Source organism: Chinchilla lanigera, unplaced genomic scaffold, assembly GCF_000276665.1.
Source record: "Chinchilla lanigera isolate Chin_1 unplaced genomic scaffold, ChiLan1.0 scaffold00067, whole genome shotgun sequence".
NCBI lineage: Eukaryota > Metazoa > Chordata > Mammalia > Rodentia > Chinchillidae > Chinchilla > Chinchilla lanigera.
The window spans coordinates 4,198,771-4,212,576 of record NW_004955468.1 but is presented as its reverse complement, the minus strand read 5'-3'; the positions used below and the strand labels follow the sequence as shown (position 1 = coordinate 4,212,576).

At 37.5% G+C, this 13,806-nt stretch overlaps 1 protein-coding gene across 6 annotated transcripts in view; it reads right to left on the bottom strand.

The window, feature by feature from the left end:
• Znf181 (zinc finger protein 181) overlaps positions 1-13,806 on the bottom strand; it is an 18,319-nt gene that overhangs the window by 1,955 nt on the left and 2,558 nt on the right. For 3 of the 6 annotated variants that reach the window (XM_013522368.1, XM_005400006.2, XM_013522369.1), the window contains exons 3-5: positions 10,822-10,942; positions 10,506-10,601; positions 7,319-9,449 (exon numbers count right to left, since the gene is read on the bottom strand). In XM_013522368.1, the coding sequence (XP_013377822.1) occupies positions 7,987-9,449; positions 10,506-10,601; positions 10,822-10,942 (1,680 nt within the window). In that variant the 3' untranslated portion in view covers positions 7,319-7,986. Of the gene's footprint in view, positions 1-7,318; positions 9,450-10,505; positions 10,602-10,821; positions 10,943-13,806 lie in introns of those variants that run through there. The other 3 variants (XR_001236899.1, XM_005400007.1, XM_013522367.1) reach the window with 3 other exon arrangements.

Genomic DNA, 13,806 nt, shown 5'->3' with positions numbered 1-13,806 from the left:
TCCATGTGTTTATGAGGTTTTTGTGGTTTCTTTGGCCAATGATTTCCAATTCCATTCCACTATGGTCTGATACTACACATGGGATAATTTCAATTCTTTTCCATTTACTTAAGCATGTTTGGAGAACAGCCTGTGTGCTGCTGAAAAGAATGTGTACTCTGATGTTGTAGAGTGGAACACTGTAGTCATCTACTAAGTCCATTTGTTCACAGGTTTGGTTCAGTTCTGATAGTTTACTGTTGATTTCTTTTGTCTAGTTGATCTATTTATGACAGTGGGGTGTTGAGGTCTCCCATTACAATTATATTAGTGCTTATTTAATTTTTCATATTTTTCATATTTGTTTTATGTAGTAAGGTACACTAATATTTGGTGTATATAATATTTATGATTGTTATCTCTTCCTCTTGGATTGTTCTCTTTACAAGGTTGTAGTGATCTTGTCACTCTTAACCAGTCTTTGCTCAAAATCCACTTTGTCTGCAAATAGAACAGCTACCCCTGCTTTTTTTCAGGTTCCTGTCACATAGGGTATTATTTTCCATTCCTTGACTTTCAATCTATGAATTTCTTTTTGAATTAAATGTGTTTATTCAGAGAATATTGTTGTATCTTGCTTCTTGATCCATTCTGCCAGTCTATTTCGTTAGATTGGAGAACTGAGATCATTAACATTGGTGTTATAATTGGTATGTATTTGACTTATTCTTGTCATGCTATTTTCCTACTGTTGGCTCCCCCCTTTTTCCCCCTCTGTTTAACTAATTGCCTTGCATAGTGGATTCATTCTCTTGGAGTTCATGTAGTTGTAGTCCTCATTATCTTTTTCTAGAATGTCTTTCAGAACATTTTGGTGTGTTGATTTGGTGGTCATGAATGTCTTTAGGTATTCTTTGTAATGGAACTATCCTATTTCTCCATCAATTTTTTTTTTTTTTTTGGTCTTTTTGAGACAAGGTCTCTCTATACAGTTCAGCCTGGCCTTGAGCTCACTTTGTAGCCCAGGCTGGTCTTGAACTCACAACAATCCTCCTGTCTCAGCCTCCTGAGTGCTGGGATTACAGGCATGCATCACCATGCCCAGCTCTCCATCAGTTTTTAGAGTTTTGCAAGATACATCAATCTGGGCTGGAGACTGTTTTCTTTTAGGGCTCAAAACATTTCACTCTAAACTTTCTTTGAAGCTGGGCGTGGTGGTGCAGGCCTGTAATCCCAGCACTTGGGAGGCTGAGGCAGGAGGATCATTGCAAGTTTGAGGCCAGCCTGGAGTACAAAGTGAGCTCAAGGCCAGACTGAACTGCATAGCGGGACCTTGCCTCAAAAAGATCAAAAAAAAAGAAAAAGAAAAAAATCCTTGAGTTTAGGGTTTGTGTTGAAAAGTATGCCATGATTCTGATGGGTTTTCCCTTATATGTGATTTCTTTTCTCTAACAGTTTGTAATTGTTCTTGTGTTGAATTTTTTGAATCTTGACTGTTATATGCCTTGTAGATGCTTTCATCATGGCTAATTGGAGTTCTACATGCCTGCCTTACTGTATGTCAAATTTTTTCCCTGCCAGGGAAGTTTTCTGACATGACATCCCCAGTTTTTTTTTTTTCATTTGCACTATCTCCTGCTTTTTTAATTGACTCTGATCTTATGTTATTCTTCTTTGCATCATCTAGCTGCTGTTGGATTGGTTTCCCATGGTCCCTTGGTTTGTTTGGGTTTTTTTGTTGTTTTTTTGTTTTGTTTTGTCTTTTTGAGACAGGGTCTCGCTATGCAGTTCAGGCTGGCCTTGAGCTCACTTTGTAGCCTAGGCCAGCCTCGAACTCACAATGATCCTTCTGCCTCAGGCTCCAAAGTGCTGGGATTACAGTCGTGCACCACCACACCTGGCCTCCCTTGGTATTTTTAAGAAATTCTTTTATGATTGCTAATTGCAATCTTGTCTTCTATACCTAAGATTCTGTCTTCATATTGACTCATTCTTCTGAATATACTTTCAGTGGAATTTTTAATCTCTTGGATATCTGCTTAAATCTGTTTTTATGGGTTCCATTTCTTTACCTTGTTAGGTGTTCATGGTTTTCATCATTTTCCTAACTTCCTCTTTTTTTCCCCCTGTATCTGCTGTGGAGTCACTAAGCATGTCTTTCACTATGGTCACCACCTCTGTAGTTATCTGAGAAATTACATCTGATTTTTTTCCTAGAACTTCATTCACTTGCTTTATTGTTACCATTTCAGAGTGTGCAGGTGGGTGGCTTTCAGATTGTTCTACCTTATTGCCCGAGTTTGCCTTTGGTGAGCTGGAAGTCTGGGGTTACATCTTGTTTCATCTTCTCATTTGCATTTTGCTTTTAGTTTATTTCCTGGGTTGATACTTATAACTGCCCCTGGTTAGTAACTTTATTGCTAGTATTTAGAACCTACAGAAAACAACTACTTCTCAGAGATAACTTTCAAGTATAGTTGGCTTTTGGGTTCTGAGTCTGTTCCAAGATCCTACCTGTTTAATTTATTGTGGATGAGAAGTTACTACCTACTGGGCCCACCTCCTGGTTCTTTGGTACTGGCCTAAAGTATTTTTTATGACCCTTAGCCAATCTCAGTCTTGGTATACCAGGAAAAACAATGGGTTAGAATAATTATCTCACTTTCATTAAAGTGATATAATCAGCAATAACAATAGCATTAAACACAGTCTAGAAAGTGACAGACTGAGATAACTATTAACTTTCCTCTTTTAACCATCTGAACTAGATTTATATAACAAAATCTAAAACAAACCAGAAAATTGTACCCAATAAATAACCCCTGAATATGCCACTGTTAAAAAATATGGCAATGTTATCCTCAGGGGAGAACATTTAAAATGTGTTAGGGAGAAAATAGAGCAATACAACAAAAGGAAGAGATTAGAAAAAAGGCTAGTGGACAAAAGAGGATCATGCCATCTTTGAGAAACTGGTGCATAAGATAGGAGGTAAAGATAAGAAAAATCAAAACCAGGACAGAACAAGAATAGCAAAAAAAACTCAGAAACCATGTTCACCCTCCTAAAAAACAAGAATGAAGAAAAAAAAAAGGCAAACAATCAAAAATAAGAGAAAAAGGAAAAAAAATATTCACTTCAAGATGTGACTCTGGTGCTATGGGGGCAGACAGAGTCCAGATCCATGTCAATGAACCCCAGAAAGCCAGCAGTAGCTCCATGGTGAAGCAGTGGATAGTCCCAGTGAGTCTGCACCCATTTCCACTGAAGTTTAGGTTGGCCTCTGGCTGCAAACTTGAACCACAACCACCCAGCCTGCAGCATTCCCCACACCCTCTGCAGTGTTCAAGTTGGCTGGGAGCCACTAAGTGGAGCCAGGAGCATCTCTTAAGTCCTGAGCTCAGCTGGTCTCTCTCCAAGATGGCTCCTGGCCAATTGCTTTCTCACAGAAGAAGTCCCATTGTGACCAATTCACCAGCCACTGCAGTCCACTGTAGTACACCACTCTGCTCCATTGGTGTACTGCTCGGTGGAGGCCTCTGAAGTTGTCAGCAGTCACCAGGTTTCTGCAGGTTCAAGTCACCCCTCCCACATAGTGTGTGTGTCCAGGCTCAGGGAGAAAGTGCTGCCTACCTTCTCATTTGTTGAAGTTTCTCTTTGCTCTCCCCCAGGCTTCATTTCTCACTTCAGATCTTTCCTGGGACTCAGGGCCCCACTTTTCTCCTTCTTCTCTTCCTCACATTGCTATATTCCTGTGTCTGGACACCATGTCTTGGAGAAGCTGTTCCCCTGCTGCTCACCACTCAAGCATCTTCCCGGAAGTCCTGCATGCAATGTCTTGAGAATCACTTTTCACCATTTATGTGTAGATTCATACCTATTTGAAGCAAGGGAGTAAACCATACTCCACTTTGACCAGAAGCGGAGGTTGTACACAGAATCTTTTGACTTTATTAATATTGGAAATTAATTTTAAAATGAAAACTTGAAGATATAGTCTGGTGGTTTTTTGTTTTTTTGGTTTTTGGTTTTTGGTTTTCTTCTGGTACCGGCAATCGAACTCACGACCTCACGCTTGCCAGGCAGGCACTGTGCTGCTGAGCTAAATCCCCAGCCCCCTTGAAGATATAGTTGAATCAGCAAAACCTATATATTGGCTGGCGGTATTGCCCTGAACACCTGTTATGATCTCCAGATAAGAATAGCATTCCTTCTAGATGCACATCTAGATTTCCTCTCCAGTGTCCATGCACCCATCAATTATTGATGTGCAAATAGACTCCTTCTTTCTTGCTGAGAAGAAAGCAAGAATCCTCAGATATTACAGGCCTGCGGTGGGAATTTATATCGCTAAGGAGAGAATTTCCCATATGTTTGCAACCAGCAATTTATCCTACAGGTCTATTATATTTCTATTACCTTAAGTTGTATTGGGACATCTATTTCAGGTCTTCTTTTTCTGAATATGATTCATGACATCAAACTACATGGACATTCTGCTTGGAATCAAGAGCTAAAGACCACAAAAGCCATGATGGGTTCACATCTTTAAGCATATAAAGATGGGAAACAAGTCATTAGAACTCACATCTTTATACTGTTTGTGCAGCTATAGTTAGCCCTTGTAAACACCCCTCATTACATATGTGAACAATACCTTTGCTCTTTCCATTTCCTTCGTCTTTGTTCACCTCTGAGAATTGGCTTGGGAGATATTTTCCAAAAATGGACTTATGGGCTTTGACTATTTGACCTGTCCAACATATGGACTCAATCATATCAAACCTGACTTCAGCTGCAGAGGCTCTATTAGCCTTTATTGTAGGCTGCACTGAAGTTCTGCTTCTTCCCTCAGCAGTGTTAGCACACATTTGCAGGTTTCCTCCAACAGAGGGCAACTTCCAGGCCTCTATACCTTCCTCGATGTTTTTCTTTGAATATCTCATCTGGAATCCTCTCTCCTTCATAAAACGTCCTAAATCTGTTTATTGAAATTAAGATCATCTTCCTACTTTGCCTGGACCATAGGCTGAATTCTGGCCCTCTGCTATCTTGACAGTTGCTTAAGTGTACGTGTATCTGTGTTTCAAAACACACATTTTTCCCCCTTTGGTTTGGTCTGGGCTTTTTTATTTTTTAGACAGGGTCTTGCTATGTCATTCAGGGTTGTCTTGAACTCACCAGGAAGCCCAGGTTTGCCTTGAACTTGTGGCAATTCCCCTGCCTGAGCTTCCCAAGTGCTGGGGTTACAGGCATGTGCCATAATTGGCTCACAAATGTTTTATATTAGGGACTCAGCAATATAGAAAGGCTCAAGGGGACTAGTGCTACAAGGTCCCTCTTTTTAAAAGTTGTTAGAGAAACAATGTTCCCTTCTAACTGTGGCATTTGATCTATTTAGTCTCTATAGCAGCCAGGCAGTGTCAGTATTATTTTCTCAACAAGGGGGGTTTTGCTATGAATACTTACAAAGCAGAACCTGTGTTGAAACTTTTGAATGTTCTCAGCTGGACAACTTCATCAGACTCTTGGGGATGATTCATAACCTATTTTTTGACTTTGTAGATGTGTGCAAAAGGATTCATCTTGTTCTCCTTGTCTTGACTGAAATTTGTGCTTATACCTAAAGCTCTAATGTTTCGTCATTTAGCCTTAAAAGAACTAACCAGCTTGTAGAGCTCAATTTCCTGACATGGAGGAAGATCCAAAGAGGACTTTGTTGCCAACAGTGATGGAAGGCATGTAATACCCGTTCATCAGTCCATTTATTCACACATTCACTTTATTAAGCACATGCCTCAAATCAGGTATTGACAGCACTCAAACTGCACACATAACAACTGGTTCAGTGATGGTCATGTTCCGTAAGCCAAGTCAATGAAAAGCACTGAGGATTTGCTGGAATTGTGAGGAAAAAGCTCTGTCTGGGCTTGATTTGCTAAGAGATCTGAGTTAGTGTTGCTTATAGCTATCTAACCGCTTTTTGAAGTGGCCTCTCTATTAACCTGTTGGGGTAAAAACCAGAGCTGTGCTATGGTAAGCATTTCCCAATATGACTGAGACATGGATACTGTTGTTCCTCAATCCAGTTAAAGAATATCACTGACATATAATGGTGTGTTGGGTAGAACCTTTTCACTCGAGATAACAAAATCTCAAATGCCATAAAGAATAAAACCTGAAACATACACTTTATAATTGTCCTTTCCTCCCCAGTGTCCATGCACCCATCACATTAATCTGTACCATATTCATGGTCACAAAATTGGAAGTCACGAGGACATTGACACTATTCCATTTTTACCTAGAAATTAGAATACATGAATCCATTCTCTTTACAAATCTATAACTATCTGTCCAAGTTAAGGGCAGAGAACTAAAATTCCCTTAGTATTTCAAGAACATACACATGGCAGGAAGTTAATGCTTTCAAAATTGCTAAACCAGCTAGAAAAGTACTGAGGTCAACTTCTGGGTTATTGATTTCAAGGTAAATCTGCTAAGTATGACCCAGGGATCAAGAAATGAGTGTTGCTGTTACCAATGCTCAAAGCCACAGGACTTGAAACCAGATACTGGAATAGAGTCCAGCTGCAGTAAGTATAACAACTTGCCTGTTTACCTAGAATATCACCCAAAACATACACACACACACACACACACACACACAGAGGCACATACGCACACATGTAGGCACACATCCATAGATGCACAAAGCAGCATAATACTCATCACATGCTTAGTGCTCATCCTTTAGGATGCAGATTAACAAATACACCCACAGGTCAGTCTGCTCTAATCTCTTAATTATCTTCTCACAATACTTGAAAAAATTGTTTTAAATTTATTTGCTATTTATCCTTTGTCAGGTATCATCCATGAGAAAAGGATAAATCTGTCAATTTTTACTACAACAGTTACCAAATGTGCTTTCTGGACAAATAGCATTAGTGTCACCTGAGAATTTGTGGAAAATGCAAACTCTTGGCTTCACCTCTAACCAACTTAAAACAGAAACTACAGGGTTGCAGCTTAACTATCAGTGTTTAACAAACTTTCCTGTTGACTGACATATCACTGAAGTTCAATAAGCATTTATTATATCTTAACCCACAGTGTTGTGCAATATGATTGAGTGATGCTCAACAAATTTTCTTCAAGCAGTGAATTAAGCTAACTCAAAGTATACTGCAAATTATCCTCACCACAATAATGATCTCATCACAGAGACCTGGCCATTTTTCTCTAGGATGTTATCTCACAAAAAAAGAATAAAATTATGGCTAAAATTAGTGAAGTAGTGAAAATTTTTGCAAGAAATAGTCACAGTGGAAGCTCCTTATATATAAAATGATTTTATTAGAGACAAAAAATTTTAATAATTCTTTTGCAGCTTTGATTTTTAACAATGTAACGTTTATTGTACCCACTGCATGACTAAGTATCTTGACATCCCCATTAGGTAAAAATCATTTCTATGTAGGACTCAAATTCCAAGTTACTACCATCAATATGTTTGTCTCTGCCCCTGCAGAATTTTGTTTGCAAATAATATCAATGCAAAGATTTACACATCATTCCTGTATCCTTTATGTTGCTCTATAACTGATGTCTAGCAAGATAACCCTTAAGTGAACACTCAGCTGCATTTATGTCAGATTTCTCTCCAGTGTAAGGGATGTACTTCAACTGGAGGACTTCCCACATGTACTTAATTTTCTATGTTACTCCAACTTGCCTCCTGTACAAGTCTTTGAGAAATTCAGATTTCTCATATTTGTTATATGTATAGGTTTTTTTTCTACTGTGCGTTTAATTAAGGAATTGCAGAACTGATGCTGACAAAGGTTTTCTCACATTCACAGTCTCCATATAGTTTCTCTACAGTATGAACTCAGATAATAAGGTTATATCATCACTGAAGATCTTTCCATATTTTCCTTCAATAAAAAATTTCTGATGTTGAATTAGGATCTGTGGCTAAAGTTTACTATAACAAATACTTTTTCATACAGTTTCTCTCTCATATGACTTCTGACATGTATATAAACATTTTTCCACATTCAATGCACTACTGAATTTCTCTCCAACATGTGTTCTTTGATGGGCAGTAAGATTTGAGCCTTTGCTAAAAGCTTTCCCACACTCATTACACTTATATGGCTTTTCCCCAGTATGAATTCTCTGATGTACTGTAAGGTTTGAACTACAACTGAAGGTCTTCCCACATTTAATACATTCATAAGGTTTCTCTCCAGTATGAATTCTGTGATGTTGAAGCAGGGATGACCTGTGACTGAAGGCTTTCCCACATATACTGCATTCATAAGGTTTCAACCTAATGTGATTTCTCAAATGCATATTCAGTGATTCAGGATGGCTGAAGGATTTCTTACATTTCTGACATTCAAAGGGTTTTTCTTCAGTATGAATACTCTGATGTTGAGTAAGAAATGAGAGACTACTAAAGACTTTCAGACATCTGTCACATTCATATTGTTTCTCTACAGTGTGAATTCTTTGATGTCGAGTAAGGTGTGAACTACAGCAAAAAGCTTTCCCACATTCACTACATTCATAAGGTTTCTCTCCAGTATGAATTTTCTGATGGTGAATAAGAGACGACCTATGAATGAAGGCCTTTGCACACATTTGACACTCATAAAGTTTTTCTTGAGTATGAATTCTCAGGTGTTCAATGAGATGTGAAACACGACTGAAAGACCTTCCACAGTTCATACATTCATATGGTTTCTCTCCAGTGTGAGTGCTTTGATGATTAGTAAGTGAAGAGACATGACTGAAGGCCTTCCCACACTCAATACATTTGTAAGGTTTCTCTCCACTATGGCTTATCTGATGTCGAGTAAGGGATGAACTATGGCTAAAAGCCTTCCCACACTCACGACATTCATAGGGTTTCTCTCCTGTATGAATTCTCCAGTGGCGATTAAGGATTGATTGTTTGCCAAAGCCTTTCCCACACTCACTGCATGTAAAGATCTTCTCTCTACTGTAAGTCTGCTGAAGAGTAAGAGATTTGCTCTGGCTAAAAGTTGTCACGCTTTCATTAGAATCCAAAACTTTATTTCTGCCATTGCTTTTCTCATTTTTTACAACTGACTTTTTGTGTACACTTTTCTTTAACCTATGATGTTTATGTGATTTCTCTTCAGCAGAAATTATCTGTGGTTCAGAAAGAGTAGCATTTAAATGGAAGATGCTTTTAAATGTATTGTAAACACTTTGCCCAGCTGGACTTTCTCTAAAGGTGAAGGTCACTGGTCTGAAAAGTTCTATCTGATGTCCACGTTTCCCCTCCATCTTCTCTAGATAGCCCCAGTCCTTGTTAAAATTTGAAAATTCACAATCTTGTTTTAAATTTTTTTCTATTATTACATCTTGAGATGAATCTTCATCATAAATATCCTTTGTTGATACTTCCTTGTTGTCCCATTTTGAGTCCCAATCTGAAATATATCAATAAAGCAAAGCACTGCTTTTTCCATAGTTCATGAAGAATAACTACTATGGTGGAAAACAGGAGATATAGGAAACAAAACCCCTAGAAAACATGGCTCTGCCAGGTGTGGTGACACATATCTGTAATCTCAGCTACTCAAGAGGATGAAGGAAGGGGATCATGAATTCCAGGCCAGATGACACAGGGAGACCCCTATCTCAAAAACAAACAAAACTCTGACAACTCATATATTTTCATGATTTCTAAACAATGCTCAGGTGGAACAGAGAATACAGATTGCTCCCAGGAGCAGGAACAGAGGATGATAAGGGAGAGGGATAAAATATATATAAACTATATGGGAAAAAAATCTGAAAGAAAATTGAAAGGCATTCTAGATTCCAAGCCATCATTTTGTACTTATATTTGTGTGAAAGATCACACTTTATCTCACAGCCTTCTCTAACTTTCAATTAATCTTAATTGTTGCCAGATTAATATGCTTATAATACAGAATTTATACTACTATATGTAACAGTTACAATGACAACAAAATAATCTAAAATTTCTTATGGGTTATAAAGATTTAGGCTTTCTGAGTTTAGGTAGTATCTGTGTGAAATAATGATAATTTACCGGACATTGGAAAATATCATTCCTAGAAACATATTTTAATATGTGCCTTAATTCCTCTAATACTTAATATGAGCTATGAAACTCAACCTTAAGAAAATAGTGATTTTTTTTTTCATTAATTGGTAATTTTTCTTAGCTTAAAACCATCAGGAAGTCCATTTCCTTAAACAGGTTTAAGAAAAAAATAATTTGCTTTATTTTATTTCAAATAAAATAACAATTTGAATTAGTACAATGATGTAACAGTTCACCTTTAATCAAATGACATGAGCAAGAGACACATAACAACCTGGGATGGTGGAATAATTTGGAAATGTAAACTAAGGATCCTTTGGTTTCATTTACATATGGGATCTCTGGAGGTGGTATCCCTAAAATACCTCCACACTCAAAACAAGCACTTTCTTTGCCTGATTATGAGACTCACCTAGAAACATACCTTTTAATGTTTTTTTCTCCACCATCCAGGGTTCTTTTCCATCCTCCAATAAAGAGATCACATGTGGCTTAATTATGGAAAGACCTGCTTACAGAAAGAACATTGTTTAAGCTGTGGTCCTCAAGAACGAGAGGCCATCACAAGAGGGATCAAAGAAAGGGTTGAAGGATGTTCACTGAAATGTGATGATGAGCTTTAGGGAACATGATATAGTAATTCAGCCATTTACTTAGGAGACCCTCCATCAATTCAGAGTGCAAAAACAAGATCTCTCCTACCACACAGGAGGAGAAGATATCCTTACCTAGAGAGGCTAGGTTGTTATAATTCTGGACCATCACATCCTTGTATAAATCCCTCTGAGCAGAATCTAGCCATCCCCACTCTTCATGAGAGAAGTCGATAGCCACATCACTAAATGAGACCTGAAACAGCAAAAACATTTAGGTTCAACCACAGCCTAAGCCTTTTCTTACACCATACAAAGGTAAAATTATCCTGGTAGAGGAAGAAAGTAAAAGAGATTCAGGACTTGTGACACTGGAAATCTGGTTTGTTACATAATAAACAAATAATTATATACAGGACATTATTATAAATAAGAACAAAAGACAAATATAAGAGCTTTGCTTCACAAGAATTAATTATGTCAAAAAGAATACAATTATATAAAATTTTAAAAATTAGTATTTACTGTACAGGGAATAATGGTAGACACCTGTAATCCCAGCACTCTGGGAAGCTATGATAAGAGGATTGCAAGTTCAAGCACAGTGAAGGTAGAAAGTTTCATTAAACAATACTGCATGGGATCATAAAGTCCTGTATATCAGTGTACACTCAAATCCATGTAAGATTTTTCCTAATGGCTGCTTTACTGATGTTTAGAAGGTAATTCAATGAATGATTTTGGCATTAGCTTTTCCTTGTTAAATAAGAGCTTTTTTAAAAAAATACTTTAAGGGCCTGGGATATAGCTCAGCAGCAAAGCACATGCCAGGCAAGTGCAAAGTTGTGAGTTCGATTCCTGGTACCAAAAAAACAAACTTTAAATTGATGAATAATTTTATTTTTAATTTTAATGTAATACAAGTAATAAAGATAATATTAAAAAGTACTCTTGTTTATATAAAAAACAAAATTTCATAACCAAATAATTAGAGAATAATAATAGTGTACCATAATCTTAAAAGAACAGGCAAAATGTTAGAGTACAAATCACTGACAAAAATGACTCTCTCTTACAAAAAAGAAACGACAGACCATAGCAAAAACCTTTCTTTTCAATGAACTAAGAAAAACTAGGAGTATAAATGAAAGATATTAGCAGATATACTAAAATATTTTTGAAACAATGGAACAGATAGTTTGGGGAATTATCTGAACTCCTCCCTACTTCCTATTTCTCTGTCTTCTATTTTGCTCTCTTACCTTCTTTCTGTCCAAGAAACCATGAGATATTTATTTAACCTTGTGTCAAGAAAACACATACATTTGCTATTCATGTCCTTGCCTTTGCAGGTTTTAACTTTCACTCTATGGTGCTGCCTCATCATTTATGTTATTTTATATTATTCACTCAATAAATATTTATTAACCATCTGTTTTGTGCCAGGTACCACTCTAGGTAGTGAAAAGTATAACAGTCAAAAAAAAAAAAAAAAAAGTATTGCTCCCATAAAGAAGAGTTAATGAGCACATGCATCATATTAAACTTACTCAATGGAAGAAAGATAGTCTCTTTAGTAAATGGTACCGCAAAAACTGGCTTTCCACATGCTGAAGACTAACACTAGACCCGTGCCTATCACCATGCACTAAACTGAGGTCAAAATGGATCAAAGATCTAAATATTGGACCAGGAGTATAGCTCAATGGCACAGCGCATGCCTGGCAAGCACAAGGTCCTGTGTTCAAGTTCCGCTACAAAAAAAAAAAAAAGAAAAAAGATCTAAATATTAAAACAGAAACCCTAAATCTACTTGAAGAGAAAATAGGTAAAAATCTTGAAGACATGGGTGTAGGCAGGTACTTCATGAACAAAACCTAGACTGCATGGGAAATACTACATAGAATCAACAAATGAGATCTCACCTTATGCCTTGTTCTGTGCAGCTGTGAAAATTCCTGGGGGAAAGGATAGTGAGAGGATGCAGAAATAAAGCTAAGAGACAGAATGCTGAGGTCAGGTAGAGCCCTCGCTCTGGCGGGGAGGAAAGGAAATGGCCAAGGACTGCAGAGCATTTATTTATACCCAGGGAAGGTTGATGTCAATTTCAACCTCTCTGCCTAGCAACTTGTTTGCCAGCTGTAACAGCTTGTTTATGTGGCTTGCCTGGGGCTGGCTTTGTCTTAGCCTTCCAGGTGTGATGGATCTCTAGCTTCAGCCACTCCCTATAACCTTACTAAAAAGCTTTTGCACAACAAAAGAAATCACTAAGAGTGAAAAGACAATCCACAGAATGGGAAAAAATTAGTCAGTTGTCCCTCAAAGGACTTGTATTTAGAACATATAAAGAATTGAAAAAAGACAGAACCCCCAAATTCAAAGACCCACTCCAAAAATGGGCATCTGAGATGAATACACACTTCTCTGATAAAGAAACACAAATGGCAAAAAATATAAGAAGAAATGTTCAACATCATTGATCATTTAAGAGATGCAAATTAAAACAACTGAGATTTCATCTCACTCAAGAATGGCTATCATCAAGAAATCAACCAATAACAAATGGCAGAGCTGAGGGGAAAAAGGAATCCTTCTCCACTGTTGGTGGGAGTGTATACTGGCGTAACCATTGTCAAAACTGGTGTGAAGAGTCCTCAATAAATTAGGATTAGAGGTCCCATTTGATCCAGCTATTCCCCTTCTGCATTATTTTCCCAGAAGAATTAAAAATATCATGCCACAGCAATATATGTGCACCCAGGTTTATAGCAGCACAATTTGTAATAGTTAAACCTCAGAAACAACCCAAATGCCCATCCACTGAGGAATGCATAAAAAAGATGTATTTTTTTATATAATGGAGTACTACTCAGCCATAAAGAAAGGTAAACTTGAGACTTTTATACATATATGGATGCAAGTCAAGACCATACTCTAAGTGAAATAAACCAGACTCACATATGTAAACATTGTAGAGTCTCACTAGTGTGAGAAGCTGAATGAGTAAACAGGACCCAAAATGTACAATACATATTGTCAAATGGGAAGAACCTGTTCAAAAGAAAAGAGAAAGTGTGATGGGGGAGAGGGGAAAGGAAGGGAAAAGGGAAAAAAAAAAAT